This window comes from Penicillium alfredii (genome assembly GCF_028826965.1).
Source record: "Penicillium alfredii strain IBT 34128 chromosome Unknown utg000007l_segment0_segment0, whole genome shotgun sequence".
Classification (NCBI taxonomy): domain Eukaryota; kingdom Fungi; phylum Ascomycota; class Eurotiomycetes; order Eurotiales; family Aspergillaceae; genus Penicillium; species Penicillium alfredii.
Genome location: NW_026622704.1, coordinates 3111839 through 3134417, shown reverse-complemented (window position 1 = coordinate 3134417; position 22579 = coordinate 3111839). Strand labels below are relative to the sequence as shown.

The 22579-nt window shown below is 51.4% G+C and overlaps 12 protein-coding genes across 12 annotated transcripts; 1 reads left to right on the top strand and 11 right to left on the bottom strand.

The window, feature by feature from the left end:
- Positions 1 to 554: 554 nt before the first annotated feature.
- Positions 555 to 2195, bottom strand: NUU61_005847 (sugar transporter-like protein; the record flags this gene model as incomplete). Its single annotated transcript, XM_056656429.1, has 1 exon — positions 555 to 2195. One exon carries the CDS (start codon positions 2193 to 2195, stop codon positions 555 to 557), a length of 1641 nt encoding a protein of 546 aa, XP_056512042.1.
- Positions 2196 to 3923: 1728 nt separating this feature from the next.
- Positions 3924 to 4463, bottom strand: NUU61_005846 (uncharacterized protein; the record flags this gene model as incomplete). Its single annotated transcript, XM_056656428.1, has 1 exon — positions 3924 to 4463. One exon carries the CDS (start codon positions 4461 to 4463, stop codon positions 3924 to 3926), a length of 540 nt encoding a protein of 179 aa, XP_056512041.1.
- Positions 4464 to 5676: 1213 nt separating this feature from the next.
- Positions 5677 to 6240, bottom strand: NUU61_005845 (cupin domain-containing protein; the record flags this gene model as incomplete). The annotated part of the gene is made up of 1 exon (XM_056656427.1): positions 5677 to 6240. One exon carries the CDS (start codon positions 6238 to 6240, stop codon positions 5677 to 5679), a length of 564 nt encoding a protein of 187 aa, XP_056512040.1.
- A 688-nt stretch (positions 6241 to 6928) lies between these two features.
- Positions 6929 to 7455, bottom strand: NUU61_005844 (uncharacterized protein; the record flags this gene model as incomplete). Its single annotated transcript, XM_056656426.1, has 3 exons — positions 6929 to 6966; positions 7030 to 7163; positions 7241 to 7455. 3 exons carry the CDS (start codon positions 7453 to 7455, stop codon positions 6929 to 6931), a joined length of 387 nt encoding a protein of 128 aa, XP_056512039.1.
- An 816-nt stretch (positions 7456 to 8271) lies between these two features.
- On the bottom strand, positions 8272 to 9494 carry NUU61_005843 (uncharacterized protein; the record flags this gene model as incomplete). The annotated part of the gene is made up of 3 exons (XM_056656425.1): positions 8272 to 9006; positions 9101 to 9291; positions 9350 to 9494. 3 exons carry the CDS (start codon positions 9492 to 9494, stop codon positions 8272 to 8274), a joined length of 1071 nt encoding a protein of 356 aa, XP_056512038.1.
- A 583-nt stretch (positions 9495 to 10077) lies between these two features.
- On the bottom strand, positions 10078 to 11158 carry NUU61_005842 (glutathione S-transferase; the record flags this gene model as incomplete). Its single annotated transcript, XM_056656424.1, has 3 exons — positions 10078 to 10433; positions 10505 to 10890; positions 10941 to 11158. 3 exons carry the CDS (start codon positions 11156 to 11158, stop codon positions 10078 to 10080), a joined length of 960 nt encoding a protein of 319 aa, XP_056512037.1.
- Positions 11159 to 11665: 507 nt separating this feature from the next.
- NUU61_005841 (putative alpha/beta hydrolase) lies at positions 11666 to 13326 on the bottom strand (the record flags this gene model as incomplete). Its single annotated transcript, XM_056656423.1, has 2 exons — positions 11666 to 13091; positions 13112 to 13326. The coding sequence occupies 2 exons, from the start codon at positions 13324 to 13326 to the stop codon at positions 11666 to 11668; spliced, it is 1641 nt and encodes a 546-aa protein (XP_056512036.1).
- A 289-nt stretch (positions 13327 to 13615) lies between these two features.
- On the bottom strand, positions 13616 to 14829 carry NUU61_005840 (lactonase family protein; the record flags this gene model as incomplete). Its single annotated transcript, XM_056656422.1, has 2 exons — positions 13616 to 14508; positions 14577 to 14829. The coding sequence occupies 2 exons, from the start codon at positions 14827 to 14829 to the stop codon at positions 13616 to 13618; spliced, it is 1146 nt and encodes a 381-aa protein (XP_056512035.1).
- A 1265-nt stretch (positions 14830 to 16094) lies between these two features.
- On the bottom strand, positions 16095 to 17459 carry NUU61_005839 (fatty acid desaturase; the record flags this gene model as incomplete). Its single annotated transcript, XM_056656421.1, has 3 exons — positions 16095 to 16403; positions 16454 to 17319; positions 17372 to 17459. The coding sequence occupies 3 exons, from the start codon at positions 17457 to 17459 to the stop codon at positions 16095 to 16097; spliced, it is 1263 nt and encodes a 420-aa protein (XP_056512034.1).
- A 414-nt stretch (positions 17460 to 17873) lies between these two features.
- Positions 17874 to 18908, bottom strand: NUU61_005838 (FAD-dependent oxidoreductase; the record flags this gene model as incomplete). Its single annotated transcript, XM_056656420.1, has 2 exons — positions 17874 to 18188; positions 18252 to 18908. The coding sequence occupies 2 exons, from the start codon at positions 18906 to 18908 to the stop codon at positions 17874 to 17876; spliced, it is 972 nt and encodes a 323-aa protein (XP_056512033.1).
- A 1253-nt stretch (positions 18909 to 20161) lies between these two features.
- Positions 20162 to 21073, top strand: NUU61_005837 (uncharacterized protein; the record flags this gene model as incomplete). The annotated part of the gene is made up of 1 exon (XM_056656419.1): positions 20162 to 21073. One exon carries the CDS (start codon positions 20162 to 20164, stop codon positions 21071 to 21073), a length of 912 nt encoding a protein of 303 aa, XP_056512032.1.
- Positions 21074 to 21180: 107 nt separating this feature from the next.
- NUU61_005836 (structure-specific endonuclease subunit SLX1) lies at positions 21181 to 22469 on the bottom strand (the record flags this gene model as incomplete). The annotated part of the gene is made up of 2 exons (XM_056656418.1): positions 21181 to 22174; positions 22228 to 22469. 2 exons carry the CDS (start codon positions 22467 to 22469, stop codon positions 21181 to 21183), a joined length of 1236 nt encoding a protein of 411 aa, XP_056512031.1.
- Positions 22470 to 22579: the final 110 nt, after the last annotated feature.

Genomic DNA, 22579 nt, shown 5'->3' with positions numbered 1-22579 from the left:
TATCTCATGCCTGAGATGGTACATAGTCACACTACCACCTGAATGACTGCTAGGAAGCCCAATATCCAGATCGCACTCTTCCTTGGCGTGGCTGTAAAAGTGACTTTGCAGAGGAGGTGCAGTATCCGAAGTTGGGTTAAAATAGCTGCATTGCATGGAGCTCGCCTACAGGAAAAAAGCCGACGGTGGAACCCCCCCCCCCCAAAAAGAAATCGGCATCGTATAAGATGTCTGGGCAAAAGAGCTTCAATAATACACGATTAAGCTGGGAGGGATATAAACATCTCTAAATTCGAGTAGATCCATCACCATTCGATTCTATTCTCAACAGTGTTCAAATAGAAATCAAATAGAAACTACCTGACAAAGAGGAAATTGGCAATTAACCACAAAGACATAGCGACATAAAATTCTTAGAAAGGAAAAGAAATACAATGCAAACGTCAAGACGACTTTAATGCTTAAAGTGGTCGGGACTTATGTGGACCCTAAATAGGAAAATCGAAACAAAATCAACCTCAAGAGACATGAAACTCTTTAGTAGGGCAACGAAATCAGTCCGAGGCGTGCTTAGTCTCGCTGTCACCGCTGCTCATGGCGAGCTCGGCCTTCTCGGTCACGGAATTGTTGCGCTGTTCCAACACATTCAGACCAACATCGATCTGCATCTGAGCAATCTGGTCGACACTGAGCTTGGGCATCTCGTTGGCCACCTGGTATGGCCACTTCTTCTCTATGTGAGCCTTGGCGAAGATGATATCGATCTCTTCTAGATCCCGTCCAGCGGTCTCGGCGTAGAAGAACCAGGCAAAGGGAATGGCGATGAAGTTGATCAAGGCAAAGAAGAGGTATAGACCCCATCCGCTAGTAGAGGAAAACACAGGCGTGAACATGGCGACAGCAAAGTTGGTAATCCAGTTGGTACAAGTCGAGGCAGAGGCAGCCATGGTACGGGTGCGCAGAGGGTTGATCTCGGGCGGGTAAATCCAGGGCAAAGGTAGCGTTGTGAAGGCGAAGAAGCAAATAAAGACAAAGATACCGACAATAGCACCCTTCGAGGCCGACTCAGTGTTGGGGATTAGACAGGCCATCGCGAGAATAAAGCTGAGACCCTGGCCGATGAAACCAATTAAGAATAGCTTCCGGCGACCAACTTTCTCAACCATAAAGAAAGATGGAATGGTGGCGAGAGCATAGACAGTGGAGAAAACACCACCAAGAATCATGGCCATCTTATGATCCATATTGAGGTTCTGCTCGAAAAGCACAGTCGAGTAGTAGATAGCAGCGTTACAACCAGTGAACTGCTGGAAGAACTGGCCGGAGCAACCGATCATCATTCGCTGGAATTCCTGGGTCTTGCCGAAGGTAAAAAGGGTCTTCCAGTCAGCCTTAGCGTCTTCGGTGGTCTTGAGGTCGGCTTTCATAAGATTGAAATCCGCGAGAACGTCCTCGGCATCGGGAGAACTATCATTCAGCTGGGCCAGGACCTGGATAGCCTGCTCGTCATATCCACGCATAATAAACCAACGAGGAGACTCGGGAAGCATAACCGCACCGGCTATAACCAGAAGGGCGAAGACAATCTGGAAGGCGACGGGGAAACGCCATTGGACAGAGGAGTCGACGTAGGAAAGACCGAAGTCGACCCAATAGGCGACGAAGGTACCAACGGCGATAATAGCACCTTCGAAACAGACCAAGAAACCACGGTTATGGGCCTTTGAACACTCAGACTGCCAGACGGGAATAGTGGCAGTGTCCATCCCGTTTCCCAGACCGGAGATGACACGACCGATGACGAACTGGCCCAGACCCCAGGCATGACCGTAAGAAGCAGTGGAGATGACAGTGCCAATGACCATGAGGGTACCACCGGAGACCAGCAACGGGGTTCGCCCGATCCGCTCGCCAAAGCATAAAGTGAAGATAGCACCAAAGAAACAACCCAATTCGTAACAAGAGGTCACCGCACCGCGAAGAACGTTCACATGCTCGTCTAGAGCCTTGGAATAGGCAGGATTGCCCTTGGGGGGGATGTAGAGGGCGGAAAACTCCTTGGAGAACTCGTCGGCGGAAATAATACCAGACATCAAACCCTGGTCATAACCGAACAACGAGAAACCAACTACCGAAGTAAAGGTGATGGCGAGATGGAGCTTCTTGCCCCGCCAGCCGGAGGTTGTTGTCCACATGATGACGACCTTGGCTATGTTGACCTAGACCTGGGGAAGGGGTAAAACCAAGAGAGAAAGAAAAGGATGGATTGGACACAATCTGGGGAAGAATTGGAGCAGGACTCTTTTTATATTTGACCGGAATTGAGGGGCCCCAGTCCATGACCAACGGTGCCGAAGCAAGTACGTCCAGGCATGACGCTGGCCGATGGCCGCTCTAGGCAAGTCGCGCGAGGGCCCGAGAAAGGGCCCAAACCTCTTAGCGGCTGAAAATATATTATATCTATATATAGTCTTAACCCGACATCGATGTAACAGGCTGGCGAGGTGGATCCTACTGACGTGGGGAGACGCCGATCAGCGACAGGCCTACCGAAAATGGCAATTTAAGTGTCGACCTAAGCGAGCGTATGGACCAATATGCAACCCCCTTTCCTGGGGCCTCGTTGTGGGGAAGTGGAACCTCGGAGGTCGGATCGATTCCTGGAGTGGATCACGGAGGATCATCATTTAGCCTTACCCGACCATCTACAGGAAAGTATGTGGAGATGTAGTGGATCGGGGTCACAGTTGTTTCCTTTTTGTTTCCATTCTTCCATTGTTTCATTATACGCCGAGTCATTGGGGGCCTTGGCAGGTCACGCGAATCTCCTGGGGCCGATTTACTCCATCTTAGGCTTGCTCTTGACTCGGTTCAGTTGCCGAATTTATCAGAACCAAGCATCGCTACCCCCAGGCCAAGGCCGACCCAAGGAAAAGGATTAGGACGCTTGGGTCTGCTTTAACTATCTTGGCAATTTAACCGCCGAGATTGCTTGCATCGTTATTGAACCACAGTCATGAGACCCTGAGGAATGACCCTGTCACGGTCCACCTTCAATATGAGAAGTCCTATTTGGAAACCGAAGGAAATTCTCACATCGCAAAACTCGTTCGCCGTCGCCATCGCCGCCGCTTATGCAAGGCTTCCGATGCACATCTCATCCGGAGGCTGTCCCATTCGAAGGATATCTCTTGGCCGGTCAAGCTTTACTTGGCGGAACCGCTTTCCGACACAGCTGATATAGGAATCGAGTTGTCCATCAAATCCATCTCGGTGTTCCCAGGTCAATTCAGATACTATATCCATGACTGAGAATTATCGAGAATTAATGATGCATTGGGAAGACAAGAGCCGATAGGAAACCGTGGCAGAAGGGATGGAGCGGGCTGGATGGCACCGTTGAAGCAGCTCTCCTCAACGAGGTAAACAGTGAGACAAGGCGAGGAAATCGGGATAGAAGTCAGTATTACCAGATGCCACAGAAAAGCCAATAGTTATATTAAAGTGCAATCCCGCTGGGCAGAGGTGTTTTTCGTTCCAACCACAAATGCCAATGATTCATTTTGAGACTTCTAAGGGGCAAAAGACTCCCCGCTAAACTGGAGACTTCTTATGCCGACCATGCAACTGGCTCGCATGGCCCGGCTGTTCTTCTCGGCTTTCTTATATCGGTTACAGTCAGCCGTGACCAGCGACTTTGGTTTCAGACTTACCTAAGTTGTTGTGGATACACTACCACTCGATTCATACCTAATAATGATCGTCGATGCCACAAGAACGGCCTGCAAGTAGGGTTCGTGGGCGACCCGCCAACTCACTTTTTTTCACCACTGTAATACATCCATGGAGATATCAAAATTGGGGTCAATCCATTCACTGAGAGGTAATGAGGAACATTCTGGGTATCGTGGAACCTGCAGTGCTCAAGGCTCAACGTGCCAGTATTTCGTCCAGTCAACCAGCTCTTCTGGATGGCGATGAGGAGCCAGGCACAGGCGAGGACGGTAGACACATGCGTCCCCTCCCGGACAGTTGTCCCGGAGTCGGTTCATCCACGATGGTTCCCATTCAAGGTGATCCGGATTGATGCAGCGGCGGTTATGACAGAGGTGTGATGTGACCCAGCATGCATCCTTCTCATTCCCTAGGCTTGCTCGAGCCGAACGCTTCTCTTTCACCTTACGCAGCTCTGCCGGGTACGCCGGTAGATTTGTGGTGGGAACGTGCCGGCCAGCACATGCTAAGCTAATATGGTAAGGGGCGAATCGTTCTGGGAGCTCCGGAAATTGCGGGCGGGCCTGCTCTCGTAAACGCCGATCAATCTGTGGACGAAACCGTTCGTCCTTCCCAGTTACCTGCACACAACCATTCGAGGTTTCCTCTGTGTCCTGGATCTTTGCAGCGAGGTTGAGAAGTGCCGGTTGTAGCACCGGGGAGTCAATCAGTTGATTTAACCATCGCATCTTCGAAGCTCCACGACGTTGACCTTCCTCGTGGGTTTTGTAAGCAAGGCGGGCTCGGAGTATTCGGATGGTGCCTTCGTGGGTTGTGCGGGCTTGAGAGATAAGGGGCAGTTTGGAACTGGCCTCGGGGTGCTCAGATCGATCTCTGTAAATGATTGCATTTTGAAGTCAAGGCGATTGCGTTCCAGGTCGCCATGATGTTCCGGGGGGGAGATGCGTTGAGAACAAATGAGATCGCCCGACTAGTGTACCTAAAGCAGTGGACTTCCAGCGAACATAACACGTATATACCGCGCAGAACATTCGCAAAACCTACCAAGGATGCTTTTACGATGCATCCGCTACTATGTCAGAGAGGCAGCGCAATACTTCCATGAATGCAACCTGGCAAAATTGCTCTCGTAGCATATCTGTCAACTCTGGAGAACTAGCGTTAGCAAGCCCTCGACGATGACCCCGACAGAGGCGAAGGCAGGCAGAACGTGCGCCACGTTCTAATGCGTTGCCCTTGCTTTGTAGAACTACGTTTTCGCATCCTCGGCATGCAAAGGCGACCTTGGAAGGCAGCCCAGTTCATGATGCATACTGGGCTCCTCAGTCGATCTCAAGCCCTGCCGTCCACATGCCGTGTCGTCTGTATAGGAGATGAAGCCTGAGCCACTCGCTGCTTGACCTGGGCTTCAAAAACAACGGACCCCCTCCCCCTTGTGAGCGAGGACCAAACAGAGGCATGTGGTGGTTTTCAGTTGCTGTGGTTGCATTGGTTCGGTCGCATAATGATAAAAGCGACGACAAGGACGGGATGGAGGCTTAAGGATAAGCGCTTGAACGGATCAATGCTTTTTGTCCAACTAGCCCTAGCGGTAAATCGGCCTCAGGGCTGACCGGTCTCTGTGTGATGATTTAATCGAATTCAATTCGATCGAACTCGTACATGGTGCAAACCGGGTTCTGCTCGGAGGCTGTCTTGTCTGTCAATGCAAGCAGATCGACATGGGAGGATGCCAGCGAGCCTCAGCAGTCAGGCAGTCAAACCAGAGAACAGAAAACATCATACATTGAGTAGTGAGAAGATGCTAAATCTACATAATGAATGGATACAGACCAAAGTCTGCAATACTCAGCCTGGAAAACCGGGCATACAGGAACGGATAAACTATTAATCCGATACTCGCTGAATCTCCCACGGCAATGGGTAAGCTTATTTATTTACTCACTCACTCGCCGATGCTTCGTACTGTTCATTATATACTTCTTCTTCTAGCTCCCGGCCTTTGATAATAAGTTTCTGTATAGGCAAAAACACAAATATCATCCGACACCAATCTGAGTTACTGCGATTGCGAAACGAATGCGCTGTGCCACGCTGCACACTCACATCGCCACGACGCATATGCCGACTCGCCCCGGAGTCGAGAATAAGATCGACCTCGCCCTCAAGTACGACGCCGTAGTCGAGGCTAATGGTCCGATGCATAGGGGTGACCTTGCCTGGACGAAGGTCGATCATCCGGAAAACAGTTCCGGAGCCAAGCGTTAGCCCTGGTGGTTGGTGCAAGAATTCATCGTACATAGCCACATCGGCTTCGTCATCGATAGACGTAGGGACGTTAGTTGTGGCGTATAGCAGGGCGATTTCGCCATCTTCACCGGCTGGCGTGGATGGGATATAGTCGGGTACTTGCGAGTGGGAAACAAACACTGCTTCGCCGTCGGTGCTGTGGGTGGTGATATAGCGGTGGATATAGGGGAGATCGTTGTCTTTGTGAGGGAGCATAGTTAATAGATTGGCAAAGCATCAGTGAAAAAGAAAGTGGAGTCTGATAGAGTAGATGGTTTTTGTATTAGTAGAGAAGAAAGGTTTATATACCATACACCAATCACACAGAGCCGTGACTAAAGTATTATATCATTCTAACATCACCCGGTTTTGTATAGATTGAAGTTTAAAGATATTAAAGTAATGAAACTAATCATGCTAAATTTATGTGACATATCTTGATCTTTTGCAAGATAGTTGGCCCGGTTGGCTGTTTCAAGGTTCTGTTGGCAAATTGCCCATCTGGTTATGGAGTAGGTGCTTGGGCTTGACAAATCCCTATATGAAGCATTCGCATCCATCAAGGCATATTAATGTACCATCGGAGAAAAAAAATGCAATGCCCTAGCGAATTAATTGTCTTTGGGCTCAAACTATATCAAGATTATATTACTGGAGCTAAGATTATCTTCAAGGCTAGGGAGTGGCAGCATTAAGATAATCAACGAATCTCTAAACTGGTGGAGGCATCATCGTTAGCAGCCTTCTTCCACTGCTTTATCGCTCAGAACACAAAATGACGAGACATGATGAATCCCTCGGCCTGAAGGTCATGATAGGGTGACTAAGGACCTTCTAGGGAGAATAGTATGGGCTCTGGCCAGTCATCCTGCCCTTGAAGGCCCCCGATGTCTTTCAAACCACTCTAGCAAGCCAGATTTCCGTTATAGTTCTGAAGAGAGTCTATAACCACATTAGCAAAAGACCTAGGTTTGATCATATCCCGAGAGTCGAATTAGCACTCACCCAAGCCCAGTGTCTCCCCATTCTTCAGACAAGCTCCACCAATCGAAAAGTTTTCTGTGTCGATGGCGGAGGGGTTTTTGATAGTGGTGATATCGAAGGGGCCATCTTTCAGGCAATCGGTCACATCGGAACCACTGGACATTCAACGTCAGGATTAGCGAGCTCTTCCAGTACCACAACAAAAAGGGGTGTCTTCAAGTATCAGTCTTACTCTTGATCGGGCATATAAATAAGGGGTGGGTCCTGAGAACGCTTGAAGCATTTATTTAAGTCCAGACTAGCGTCATTCCATCCACCCTTTCCATCACCACACGAAGCTTTCATAATGCCCTGGTCGTTCACGCTGACGGTTTTGCAAGTATCGCCAAGGCTGGCGGCCGCTAGAGTCGCGGCGCCTAGAATGAAAAAGGACTTGAGAGCAAGCATGATGGTAGATTTGAGAGAAAGTAGAAGATGCAACGATTGCGTGAGTGTACACCCCTTCACCACCGCGATGGACTGGTATTTATATTTCTCGTTGAAGCAATTTCCTTGATACCGCGAAAGCTAGATAGCTCCAGTGCTCACGTAAGACGGGGCCGAGGGGGCTGCCACAGTCTCTAGCGTGCATCGAATCTACCCGTAACGGTATTATCCAATCTCGTTTATGGGGAAAAAGGAGCGGAGATCATCATAGCGCTAATAAATGGGGCCAGCATTCGGGTGATCCCACGGTGGGGAAGTTGAAGCTAACAGCCCAGGTGCCCGGTCTTGGCTCCCTGGTTCCTACTTGCGTATAGGTGAGTCGGAACTTGGCAGTTCGATCATGTAGACTTGGCTAATATAGTTACTAACCCCGGACTGCATGTTCGTACTGTGTATTAGTCGCTCCACAGAAAGCGTGTAGTAGAATTCCCTATCACGGACGCCTTACCCAATCGAAGCGAAGGATCATCATGATCAAGAATATCCACAAGGGTTGCTTCTTTTCCATTATGGGATGAAGTGCTTTTGAATAGCCGGCAATATCGACCCTTTTTCAATTCTTCGCCACAGTGGCCCAAACACGAAGTATATACCAAAAGAAGAATCAATCCATTTGTTGAGAGATAACGAGTAACTTCCCGAGTACTGCGACATATGCGGCGCGCTAGTTCCACCATGCACAGTTCGTCTGAAAAAGTTGTCTTTGTATGCAGTCGTGGGGGGAACCAAAACTGCACACAAAGATATATACTGGGTAGATCATCAGGAATAAAGATGTCACTCGGACTTGTCCTGCAGCCATTGATAAACTACTGAAAAGTCCTTGCCCCGATGTGCATCTTCCACCGCACGATACACATCGCGCGCTTGGCCGCCCAAGTAAAGAGAAGTGCTAGACTTCTCTGCAGCCTCGAGGGCCAGTCGCAGATCTTTGTGCATCAGACTGACACCGAACCCACCCTCGTAATTGCGCGAAGCCGGAGCTGTTTCGACCACACCGGGAACCGGGTTGTTAACCTCCGATGGCCAGCATCGGCCAGTGGAGGAATTGATCATCTGGGCTAGTGCCTTGGGGTCCAGTCCCCAGCGTACACCGAGGTTCATTGCCTCGGCGGTAGCTATGTTATTAATGGCGAGAAGATAATTGTTGGCCAGTTTACCGGAGACACCCGAGCCAGGGTCACCGAGGTGCCATGCCTTCTTGCCCATTAGCGACAAGACACTACGGACACGCTCGATCAGCTGGTCAGACTGCGATGATGCGCCAAACATGAACGAAAGGGTGCCAGCTCGCGCGCCGACGACGCCGCCCGACACGGGAGCATCCACGAAGCGACCAGCTTGGGTATTGTGAATGGCATTGGCAATATCTTTGGACGTAACGGGGTCAATTGTGGACGTGTCAATAAAGAGCCGCTCGTCCTTGAGCGACGGAAGAGCGCCGTCTTTGAGGACAGAATGAAACACATTGATGACATGCTGGGACTCCGGAAGGCTGGTAATTGTAACAGTCTGCATAGAACGTGTCGAATAGTATGGTTATCAGACTTGACCAGATGGAGTATGACATATAAAAACCTGGTTCGTATGCGATGGTCGAACTTACAGACTTTTCGGCAACTTCACGGGCGCTTTCGGCAATTTCGACTTTGCCTTGATCGGGGCTGGTGCCGCTACTTCGCCGGGCCTCCTGGTTCTCGGCGACAAAGCGCTTTATGGTCTCCTCGTTGACGTCGCGCACGATCAGCGTGTCAGATATGGGGATCTTGGCTCGTAGGTTCTTGGCCATGTTGTAGCCTGTCGGTCGAAGTTACTCATCTCAGAATCTTGTTGGAAAGCCATTATCGAAACATACCCATCTGTCCTAATCCGATAAATCCCCATGTCGCATCGCGGTGGGATGTTGTGGAAAAGGTCCGGGCCATGGACGGCCAGCGTCGGGCCGTTGGCGCGCAGAGGCGAGGGGCCTTCGGGAGGGAAACGACTGATCGAATGGTCATGTTTGCGGATGAAGTCAAAGAGCAGGTGGAGAGGACGCAACTTTGAGCCATAGAATGGCCTGCAATGTTCAAAGTTGGGGTAAAAGGGGTACTTAAGAGGCATCCTGCAACCACCGAGGCTTTCCGGGGAGTGTGGAGAACGCGGGGAAACGGATGTCACGTGCGGAGATGGATATACTTGGCTTAGTGAAGTGAATACATTTTTTTTAAATTTGTGATGACCGATGCTGTAAATTCTGTGGGATAAGGAACATGAGCAGAATACTGCGGTATTCACCATGATCAACCGAGGAAATAAATTCGAGCTCCGAATAGTAAGTTTCACGTGTGCTCAACTCCTTGGTAGCACCCGCACACTCATAGATCAGTGGACCCTCCGACGTAGTGGCTAATAGCTGGCCTCCGCGTTTTAGATAAAACCCATGGAGGGGGGATATAGAGCGAAGGAAATGTGTCAAACAATATATAGAAAATATTTTGGAGGAAAAGGGTCGAGCTCTGAACTAGTCTAACGGCCCACACTCCCTAATTACAATAGCACCCAACATCTGACAATAGCTATATACAGCTTCGGCGCTTCTCCTCACATCGACGCCTGGAATTTCCCGTCAATTTGTTCCACCTGGGTGACGGCTTGTTGGTAGCCATCCTGCTCTTCCAGTCGCTTGGCATATTCCTGCACGCGAGGGAACTTGCCCTGCATTTTCTTGTCCTTTAGTACTCGCAAGCTAACGGCAATCACTGGGAAGCTCATGAGGATGTCCGCTGCCGTCAGCTCCTTGCCGCATAAGAACGGCCCACCTTCAGGAGCAGTTTTGAGCTGGTCTTCGAGGAATGCAAGGTTGCCCTCGACGTTTCGAGTCAGAAAGGCGGACTCGACTTGCGAGGCAACGAGGCTGGTGATCGGACGCACGATGAATGGAGGCGAGTTGCGGACCGCTGCGGAAGCGAGTGATTGATTAGCCTAGATCTTCTAGGTAGACCCGGGCACGGATACAAGAGAAACTTACTATCATTGACCAGCGTCATCACCAGGAATGGCATCAGACTGCCCTCCACGTAGTGCATGAAGTAGCGGTACCGCATCCACTCCTCACGCTCCCCACCCACCTTGCCTTCGCGACCGGGCGCATACCGCTCGGGCACAAGGGTCGGTCGCACACTACCGAAGTGGTCGCAGAGATATTCCACGATTGCGCCCGACTCGGCAAGCACAATAGGAGCGGAGGCTTCGGGTGGTTCGATGGTGATGACGGGCGATTTGCCTAGTGGGTGGACCTTCTTCAGCTCGGGCGGAGCAAGTTTGTCGGCGCGGCGCTTGAAAGTCTTGAGCTCATATTTGAGCTGGAGCTCCTCCAGCAGCCAGAGGATGCGGTGGCTGCGCGACTGCTCCAGCCTAGCTGATGTCAGTATGGGACGAATGATAGATGCAGAAGGACAACGGACCAGTAGAGAGTGATTTTGCAGCCCTGGTTGTTGTCAGTCATTCTCAGAGAGATTGGAATGGATGTGTTAAGTTCGAATTCGCGTGAGACAGAGCGGGCCGCGGTGATTTTTGAGGGTGAGCCCAGATGGATGATGTCAACGGCCCGAGGCCCCCAAACCGCCGAGATCTCATGTGAAGCTGTTGGGAATTCAACCGGCTTGGAATTCACGCTATTCATGGGATTTCTTCTCGATCAGCGCGATAGCCACCTTCCGATCATGCCCAAAAATCAGCCTGGCTCCAAACCGCTGCCGTCGCACCAAATTGAAGCTACGAAGCCATACAGGGTCCCTCGCAAGCCCCCCTACACGACAATCACACACCAAAAGATGTTCACCGTGGAATTGGTCGCCAGTCTAGATGAAGACCCCGTTCCGCTCCTTTATTTGCATGGGACATAATCCAGGATGCAGGGTGATCCTCTGAACCAACACCAGCTGGGCCTCGGTGATTTCCCGCAGCGGATAACGTCTCACGTACGCGACAGTCGGTCCCGGTGCCAACTGCCCAAGATGCATGTTTGAACTCTTTCTTGTGAGCGTAGAGGGTACTCTCGACAACTACAAATTTGATCGGGGTGATCACCGGCGTAGGTAGACATGGGATTCATCTTCCTCCTGGCTGGTGTGATAAGAAAATTGATTCGTGATTCCGCTATACATTTTCAAAGAGCTGTGCTCGACCATTACCCATCGATCTGACCCAAGAAATCCGAAACAACGTCGGCAAAAGCATCCGGCTGTTCCACCATGGGGAGATGACCTGCACACTCGATAATTTTTAACTCGGCGTTGCCGCGCAGATCTGCGGCCATCTTCTGCATTGTCTGGGGCAAGACACCGTCATTGGCACCAGCAACGAAGATCCCCGGCACCGTGGCACTGGCCATGCGCTCACGGATATCATAGGCGCACAGGGACTGCACGCTGTGTGCGAAACCACGGAGGCTGTTGGTCCGCACGCCCTCCTTGACGGGCGCAAGAACCTCAGGTTGAGTTTCGTACGATTTCTGCGTGAACCAGCGACGCGTCGTTATCTCCGCAAGCTGTTCCCCAACAATGGATTCTTGGGTGTCGGGATGCGTGCTGCCCTCCTGCTCGGCCATGGCCACACGGTCACCCCAAGCCTTGCGATTAGACTCGGGCGCCGAGGAGTTGGTGTCACAGGCGACGAAGGCCCCGACTCGGTCCGGATACAGGAGCGATGTATTCAGCACCGTCACGCCACCCAGACTCACCCCAATGAGGCGGGCAGCCTTGGGCGGCACGCGCAGCGCCTCCAGGAGTGTGGCGAGATCAGAGGCAAGCAAATCAATGTTTACGGGCTGCTCGCCACTCTGCGAGTACCGGCCCCGTGTGAGGTATCGCAGTACACGGTAGCGCTGGTTCTGCTTCCTGGCGAAAAAAGCATCGACAAATCGGTCCCAAATGTTCCAGTTGACCAGAATCGCGTTACTGAGCACCACCACTGGCGCGGTGGGGTCGGTGTTCCCCTCGAGTCGGTAAGGAAGTTCTACCCCGTCGGAGGTAGTGACAAACGACTCAAGCGCGGGTCGTGATGGAGAGGGGATTGTTTGTGTGCGACCGTCGTTGGAGCTCCAGGGTCCGATCACATCCGGAGCAGCCAGCGAAGAGAGCTCACGCGGGGCCGGGCCAAAAGTGTAGTACCACTCGTAGACGCGACGGTTCTTGGACGTCACCACTTCGCTCATGAGCCGTTGGCCCCAGGGGGTGTTCATCGCGGCCTTGTGAGCCTCGCCGCCCAGCCCGTTGACGGGGGCATATTCGTGCAGCGCCAGTGATTCACGTGGGGCGGAGGAGTCGATGGCCGCGGTCACGAAGCGACGGCTTCGACGCCACCCAGGCACACGGGAGAGCATTTCAAAGTGTTCCTCGCGATACCAGCGATCCAAGTCGGCTTGTTTCGTGGGGTCCGGATGGGTGGCCACAGTGACGGCGACGAGAACACTGCCCCTGGTTTCGGCATCGGTGTCGGCTTGAGCTTCGAGCGGGCGGAAATCCGGGTGGCTGCGCGCATCGGCGAGGTCATACAGGCGGCGGCCCACGTCAATCTGTGCCATCGTCTTTTTTCCCGGTCGGTCTTGATGACGTCTGTCCGTAGCGCCAAGTACGTCTCACGGGTCAACTCGTCCATATCGGTGATGTCGTACAGGGCCACATACTCGGGCTGCGTCGTATCGGTGGCCCGGTAGCGAAAGCCATTGCTGATGAAGGGTAACCGCAATCGCAGGGGCCCATGTTCGTTGTTGTACCAGTCGTGGAACTGGGTGTTGGGGAGTGAGCCGTTGGGCTGCATCGTGACGTAGAGGAGACCGGGAGTCGGCATGGTGGCAGTGATGAACGCAAAATAGGACGTGGAGAGGCAACGAGGATTGAGGCCATTGCGACAATTAAATATCGGGACTCAGGAGGGACGGTAGGGCAAACCCCCCGCGTCTCCGGGAGAACGCAATCAACCGAGTTTGACTGCCGACGGTTTGTGATATTCCACTCTTTTCGTTCTCTACTCTTTTCCCCACTTGCTACGTTTCTCCCCCCCTCCACTACGCCATCTCGACTTTGGATTGATTGATGGATTTATGCTTGGTTGATCTATATCTACTGCGGTGTCCTTTTTAATCGTACCAGATGGCGTTCATGCCAAACCCTTGTTCAGGGATATCCACCCGGGCCACTCGAGCCAACTTCTCGTCGCGCCACCGGTACATTTCGACGAACCCCAGTTGGTCATCGCAGAGGGCCAGCCACTCGTCACTAAAGTCACAGGGGCTGACTGCATTCGAGTGCCCGCCGCTGGTTGAGGTGGGGTTGATAAACAGCTGGCGCTCGATCTCGCCATGCGGGCCCAGCTTGAACGCCGTGATATACCCTGTTACGTCGAAATGATTCGACCGCGTTGTGGCGAACAAATACTCTCCACTCTGTGTGGTGAAAGTGACATCGCCGCGGTACTTGTTGCGTGGGGGCAGTCCTGTACCAGGAAGAAGGGGAATGAGCTTGGATGGTCGACATCTCTGACTTGAATCGCACTCACCAGAAGGCAGTAATGGGTAGGTAATGTGGGTGAACACCGGTTTGTGAGCACGCTCATCGATCACGTAGACTGCCAGTCGGTTACCCGCCTCCATGAGGGCATACAAATACTTCCCGCTGGGGTGAATCTCCATCCAGCGCGGGTGGTCATCAGGCGAGGGAGCCTCGAGGCAGTCGACAAGCGTCAGTTGGCCCGTCTGGGGGTCTTTGCGATGTGTCCAGATTTTGTTGGCCTGGAGATCGGCCGAGTACAGGTAGGTCTCGGTAGGGTCGAAGACCATGCCGTGGATACCGGTTGTGTGCTCATACTCGTAGTTTTGCACGTTGGTGTCCAGAGCACCGTTAGGCTTCACGGAAAACACATTACCGTAGCCGGCATACTTGTAGAAAGGGTTGCCGTACACATTGTAGGGCGGCTGGCGGGCGGCGAGCACAAAGATAGCGCGGGTGTTGGTGTCGTTGCTGGCAGCCTGCGCTACACACACAGACATGATTGATTCAGCAGAAAACACCTCATGAATTGTAACTTGGTCAATAACTTACGGTGACCAGCGACTGGGTGCGATGTCTGGTGCGCGATCTCGGTCGGGCTGTGGACGGCGAAGCTGTTCCACTTCTTCATGGCAGCCCCATAAATAGTCTTTTTGTCGTGCGAAAAGGTCATCCACGAGATAGGCTCGGCCTCGGGGATGTCGGTTTTCTTGACCAGGTCGAGTGTGAGAGCCTCATCGTCAAATTGAACAGTATAGATGCGACCGGGGGCAGTCCAGGTGCCGACCATGAGATGATGCTTCATCTTGGCGGGGGTGTGCGAGAAGAGATGGATAGGGTAGCCCGCGACAATACCGAATGGAACATACGAAGTTCTGCGCAGAATTTACAAGTTCAAGTTCTTCCTTGCCATCCCCTCATCTAATGCGGGGAGCGCGGCATCGAGAGGCGGCACTAGACCGCCTATAAGCTTTCCCGGCGGCATCCGCAGTGCTAATAGTGCTCCCCCACACTCCGGCTAAATACTTTCCCGCTCGACTTAAGCGCCCCAGGGCGATTCCCGACTTGATTATGGCAATGCTCGAGAAAGTATGAAAGATAAGATATGGTTACCCTACTCGTCTTCTGTGGACATCTTATCCGCATCACAGCGTGCATGAAAGCTTGCCTAGTAATCCCATTCGACTTGTCCCTATTACATAGGCCGTCTGTGTTGTATCTTCTCGGGATGACAACATGAGCTGATAGCAAGGCGATTCATGTTGGATATAATTTTGGTCTATGCTAAGCACTGGTCGAGTTTCACTTTGCGATTGTTGAAAATCGGTCACGAAATACTTCGAAGTGTGTCCCATTCATATGTCTTCAATAATTCAAGGATATGCCTCACCCTCTTTAAACTATTTCCAGCACTTTTCTCACTGGAAAGAAGATCCTACATAGAGTTGATTGACTAAGTAGCAATGCAGAACTCCTGGTGCCCGAGGCCCTTTGAAAATGGCTGCATTCTTCACAAGTATTGGGTTCAAAACCATGAAGCGGCTAATTTGAACTCAGTACCTTAACTTAATCGACAATGTCATGACAGGTCGTCAAAATGTAACATGGAAGACAATCGAAGTATTGATTGAATGGTGCTGGGGTGAAACATCGCTGAAAGATCTTGAAGACAAGTCATCGACCTATGGCCAACAGTAGCCGATCCACCCGGTTAATGCATTGCCTCGGCCCGTTCTCAAAGAACTGGCCGTTGAATCACGTTCGTTTTCTAAAACAAATCTCGCAGATTGATTTCCATGAGAGTGAGACCGTGGGCTGAGAGGAGAGACGGGAAACGGGAAACGGGAAACAACTGTAGTATCCATCACACAACCCATGACACTCACCTCTATCCATCCTCTTGGTTTTTAATTTGCTGCTCTATACTGTCTATTTTATAAAAAAGAAATACACAATAGCAGTAACTCCGCATATGCGTTATTGAGTGTGTGAAAAAAAAAATGCAGACAAAGCAAGCGCAAGGACAAGAGAGCAACCTGACTGCTCTAGTCAAATCCTAAGGCTTCGCTGTTAGGAATGTTTCTTGGACGAGGGCTTCGGGAATCGACGGGCCCGACTTCGCAGCATGTCTGCCCGCTGTTCGAGGGTCATGTCGATTTGGTCACCCATGGGGATCAGGCATTTTGCTAGGTGCATGTAGTCTTTGCGCAGCAGATACACAGTGAGGAAGATAAAATCAATGTTCCGAAACACCAACGCTTTTTCCTCGGCATAACGATCTTTCTGCTTCACAAAAGCCACAGGGTGATCGCGCCAGTGGCGGCGCGGGTTCAGATGGTGGGAAGTATGATACCCATCATTGAAGGAAAACCGGTTGCTCTGGTGGTTATCAGCGTGGGAAACTAAGGGCAAATGAGTCTGATACTCACGGGGACATCAATCAACGTGATGCTGGACCGATAATCCGAGTCAGGGTCTACCGGATCAACCAACGCATGCTGGCCCCAGTTCCCCACCATCAGACCAAAGCGCATAACCACCAGCGGAAGAATAAAGACAAATAAGGTGGCGTGAGAGTTGACATAATTATACAGCAGATAGAGGGAGGCGTAGTTGCTCAGCTCCCAGAATGCGGCTTTGAAGGCGTACTTGAGCTGACCCTTGCTCCAGAAATACAACGGCAGCTCCAGCCAGATGAAAAAGACGAATCGGCCGACATAGCGTGCAAAGTCGAAGACGCTGTCGCGGTCGTAGAACATGGTAGTACTCAGATCATTCTCACCGTTGCCCTCGACGTGGTGATGCTTGATGTGATGGTAAAAATAAGAGTTCCAGGTGTGTCCCAACATGGGATCGAGGAGATAAGGGAACAGCGTGTCGACAAGCCAATAACTTGGTGCCAGAACGCCATTCATATGGATGTGTTGGTGTTTCATCAGGGTGAATGCTCCACAAAACCACAGTTGCATGGCCCAATGGAAAACACCATGGAGCCAGGAAAAGCGATAATACAGCAATGCCGCGCTGGGAACCAGAGTGGTAAAATAGAGGAGAAGATGTGTCAACATAACCACATCCGTCTTGAAGCGCACGATACTCTGGCCCCAGACGATATACGGTTGCAGAATATACCGCTGAATGACCTTGGGCAGCTTGCTCTTCAGAAGCGGAGTGTCCCAGAACTGAAAAACAGTGGGATCGAAGTCGGGATGAGAATCATTATTAAGAGAGTGGAGTTTCTGAATAGTTTCTTCAGTACTCAGCGTTCCCTCAAGCGGCTGTGCACTTGGTTTGCCTAAGGTGTCTGTTTAGTTGGATGCCAATACCCACTATGATGAAAGACTCACTCTTGAGGCTGGGATCTTGCAGAAAAGTTTCGATCACCAGCTGATCCGGGAGGGTAAGTTGCGGATCCTTGAATGTTGCAGGATCCATTGAGATTATGAACAGAGCGAGTGAAAGATAAAAAGGAGAGAAGGAGTTAAAAGTGTGGATGGTCTGTGGCCACGACTAGCTATCCCCGGTGCACGTGACCGTGGGTCTGAGATCTGCCCCTGATCAACAACCGGGTGCCCACGCGGCCGAGAGAGAGAGAGAGAGAAAGACAAAGAAGTAGAAGAATACGATCAAGGAGGAAACCATGGTAGGTTTTATGTCAGAAGTGTCCGTCGCAGGACTTGCAGCGTCCTTTTTTAAATCTTTTTTTTCCTACCGAACGAAGAAAAGAAAAGGGAGAAATTGAAAATTTGAATGGAAATTTCACGATTAATTCCAGGATCTACCGTTGTGCCCAAGTGACTTGTCGAATACAATCAAATAACAGACCAGGCCATGTTCATCAAAACTTGGTTACCCCTTGACAACTCTGCTCAGCCAGTTCCGCACCATGTCCTCAAAATCCGCCCCATACAGCCACTCCACATCGAACGGCTCCTGGTCTAATTCTGGTGGACCCGAATCATGGCTCTTAGGCATTCGTCGAGCGTCAATCTGTGAATTCAGTGCCAGAATCCGGTCGACTCGTTCCTGACGACCATGCTGCCAGACCTTCCGAGCAGATTTCAGATCCTGCGACTGAGACTGGGATGAGACCAGAGCGTAGGTGTAAACATCTTCAAACGCCTGGTTCACACCTTGGCCCGCAGAAGGCGGAAATAGCATGGGCTGCGTATCCAAGAATCACGACACGGGAATGCTGAGAAGTTCAAGAGACTCTAGCTTAGGCACCATGTAGAAAGGCCAAAGATTGATCTTATCCAGGGGGATATGAAATACTGCCCCCTGGACAAGGGCGGGAAAATCCTCAGGTCCCTGGCGTAGGAAGTCGACGCACCGCTGCTTGTCGTTCATGAGCTGATTCCAGCCCTCGCGGTCCAGTTCGGCGGCGCGTTTCTGTTTCCCGATGAGAACTTCAGACCCATCTGCTCCGACTAAATATGCTGCTCGGTCAGTTGTACCGTCGTCGAATTCCCATGAGACCTCAGTCTCACTCCAGGAAACAACTCGTGTAAGCTTCTTCCCGTACTCAATGGAGATTCCCTTCTCCTTCACTGTAGCGACGAGCACATCGATTAAATGATAGCGATAGATCCGCAGCGCATCATAGCCGTAGCGGTCACGGTTTCCAAACTCGAACGTGTCCACGGGTGGGTCAGTGCAGAAATGCAGGATCTGGAACTGGAATGATCGTGGGCGAATTTGCTGGTAGATTCCAATTGCATCCAGGATACGCAATACGTTGGGCGAGAGCATAATGGCGCCGATGTCGAGTGAGGCAGAGTGGGCCTCGTAGATGGTGCACGAAACAGACTGCTTCTGAAGAGACAGGGCTAAGACGAGGCCTGAAAACCCTGCTCCAATGATTGCAACATGATTTGGTGTCATAGAGTTGGAAATATGAAGTCGAAAGAAGACCAGGTTGGAAATGGTTGAATGGAAATCGCGTTGTGTGATTGATGTTTCGCTGGGCTCTGTTCCAGCACCAGACCCGGCATGTTGTCTGGGGTTTTATACACACCCGAGGGCATGCTTTCAATGAGGCTCCATAGAACTGCTGTGAGGGCGTAACCGGATCCGAGGTTCGCGGATCCGACATCGTCCGCGGACCGGACATGGTCAACACCGGCTTTCCACTGGCCCTCTACTTATGTACCGATTTGATGAACGTGACGATTCTATCTCCTGGCTTTTCGTTAGCTTTGGTTTCTTCTGGGATTTGCTGGGCGACCGCCTTTTGTCAATCTGGACGCGATTTTACTCGCGTCTGCCATCTCCGTGTCAATGGGGAATCGTCAGAGTGGACATTGAAATTATCGAGATCTGGTACCAACCGACGACAATGGAAGGGATGGACAAGAAAGAAAACAAAAAGACCTCCCTTTGGCTAGCTACAGTTGGGGAGATACTCCAAGAATTTGATTTCGTTGGAAAGGACATGAGAAGGAGTTGCGCTAGTGAGCGATGGGCCACGCAACGCACCTCGCTGTACATAATCCATGGCATGTCTCTTTTCTCGCATGGTTTGACCACTTTGCCCATCTCAGATGCTCATTTGGTTTCTGAAATGATTCTTTGGGTGTGACTTGGGACTTGACGAGGTCACGAAGCTCGAAGGTATAGACATGACAGTCGTTATGGCCGTCAGAGTCAACCGGCATTTAACCTCTGTCGCTGCCATGAAAGAAAGTTCCACACGGCAGTGGCGGGTTGAATATTCTTTGCTCGCTATGCGAAAGCTGTAGGAGGAAAGCCCCGACAAGTGGTCTGGCGACGAGACAAAATCATATTTCCATCCACGCCCTTTGTTCACGCTGGAATTGAAACCACCCTCCAAAGCAGATCATGCATGGTGTTGCTCGACACCAAAGGCTCAAGCCATCCAATGCCTTTATAAGTAGGCGCCTTCAACTAAAGATACCGTGCCATTTATCGCCTCCAATACTGCGTGCGCTGCGGACATGGCGAACAGACCCAAAAACAGAAAGAAATTCGACAGACCTCGTTTCGCCCAGCGACTGAATCTTCGAATCATCACGCCTCTCGGGTATGTATCCCAGAAACTTGTCAGAAAGCTGTGGGGAAGATTGCAAGGGTCGCCTGGCTATCATGGAGTCCCATGTACCCGGGTGTCCACGCTCATGGACGCGGATTACTTCCAGAGGCGTATCAACGCAAATGGCGTGGGACGCGACGACATCGAGACACTGAAAGCAATCAACCCCGACCCATCCCCCCACTCCAGCAGTGAAAATGAACAACCCCGGTCATCTGTGACCCCCGTTGCAGGCCGAGGCTCGCCCATGATAGATGCGGTTGTCCCTCGTCTTCCGGATTTATTCTTCGTGGATCACCCAGAGCCGCCGTTGTCGTGGGTGATCGCAATGGACCCCCAAATCCCATGTTCATCAATGTCCACTGACCACTGCTTGCCTCCATCGTCAAGGCCCACCTCGCGTTTGCCGCTGAACTCAGGTGCAGAGGATGATGTGAGCGCAACAAATGTCGGCGTTGGCGCTTGGAACCCATATTCGACTACGCTAGAACTTTTTCTTCCCTCAGACTCATGCTCTCGTCCAGGAACAGCTCGTCACGGCAGCTCAAATATTCTGGCTAGCACAGCAGCCGGCCACTCGATGAAGAAAAAGCAGCCTTTTCTCCCGGCCCTTGACTTTAGTCTCTCGCCATTTTCACTGGATCATTTCCACAACCAGTGGCTGCATCTGGACCAGTGCTGGCAGGGAGAGCTTTGCAGTAAGCAACCTCGCTTTTCTACCTACCATTCCACTGTTGAAAACGAGCCGGTAGATCATTCTGTGTCCTACAGTCTCGCAGCAACGAGTGTGCGGAACGATCACAACATGAGTTTCCGTAACCGATCACAGCGGACTCCCCCGAAGCGCCTTCTGGCCACTCGCGCGCAAAAGATCCGTGGATATTCCAGCTGGTGTTTGGGCGTGTCAAGTGGCGACTATGCTCCCCTTCTCTCATTGGTGATCTTCACTGGACTAATTGCTCGTTCGCATAGACGAAAAAGCAGAGAGACTATATGACGTGTCTTTCTGCTATTGTGCCACTGAGGACATTGGGCATATGTTACCGACGAGCTCGGACGAGACAAACTTGATTAAATTCGCAGCAAGGAAGGGAGATTTGCGAATCATTCCAAGATCTCTACATCGTCCCAGTCGCTATCTTCGATGACGACTTCAGGTATCGACGGAGGCTGTGTCGATCGAATTTCCCGTCGGCTTTGACACTCAGAGTCAGATTCCTGGTCTACTACCTCACACCAATTGAAATCTAACTCGGGGTCGTCTTGAAGAATCGCCTTGACATCTTGCGCTTGCCGCGACTGACTCTTGGGTGTATGGTCCACTGGAAATGACCGTGAGTCAGACAATTTCTCCTCACTGGATGCAGCCTCTTTGCGAACACGCTTTTCTTTTTTTCGTATGATTGCTCGCGCTTCTTTCTCAGCTCGATTGCGCAAACTGAGTTCTTGCACCATGACAGGCCATTGCACAACTTTCCGACATGCTGGACAAATCCCAACTGTTGGCACCAGGGGGCCTGATTCGTCGGCTCTGAGAAACTTGGTAGATAAACACAATAAATGATTCGTGCCATAGCAGTGCGCTTGGGGACACACTAGAATCTGTTGTGTATCCGGGATGACCGGGGCTTTGCAAACGTTGCACTGTAGATCTTCGGCATCATCCAGCAGGAACATTGACTTCTCAAGATAATTTTCAAGACGTGTGTAGTCAACTGATAGCTTGTCAATTGTCCCGACTGAGGCACCTTCAGGACCCTGCGGGATGTCCCGCGCAGCCTTTGGGCAGTCCCCGTCAAGGATGATGTTGATGTTTGGGGGAACTTGGGCATCGACCCGCTCGCTCCAGATTCTCCACACCCGGTGGACATCGGCACAAAAGATCCGCAGGCGTAGTGGCCAAGGAGAGAAATAGGGAGATCGGAGGAGCGAGTGCAGGTCCTCCACATGGGCTGTGAGGGATTTTCTGGAGCGGGCAGCACGCGGCTTCGTCTTCCCTATTTTGGGATCCACATGGACCTTGGATTGTAATTCAGGGTCTGTGCCAGCATGATCGGATACCATGTGTCGGGACTTTTCTGGGTGTTGCCATGCCCATCTACGCGTCAAGTCAGACATAAGTCGGGATGTTGGAGAATGCTCGGCACTTACTCAAATTGCAATGCCCCAACGCGGTTCATGAATCCTTCGACCAGAAGAACCATTTCCCACGGGCGCAATTTCTCCCGGGCCGTACGCTTGGCTCCACCTTTGGCGACGCCATTATGCTGCGGCAGTCGGCGGATTGGGTTCGGTGTTGAGCCAATATATAGCGAGGCGTGTCGAACGGTCGAGCGAAGAAGATAGCAACAATAGTATGCTGGAATTGGGTTGGGTTGATCGGGCCTCGCCATGACGCGTGGAAAATTTCCGGCTGTGGAGGACTTCAAGGATGATTGCTGATGCGCTGAAAGGTGGAAGTAAACAACGGATCACATGACACCCTTGCCGACTATGCCATTCT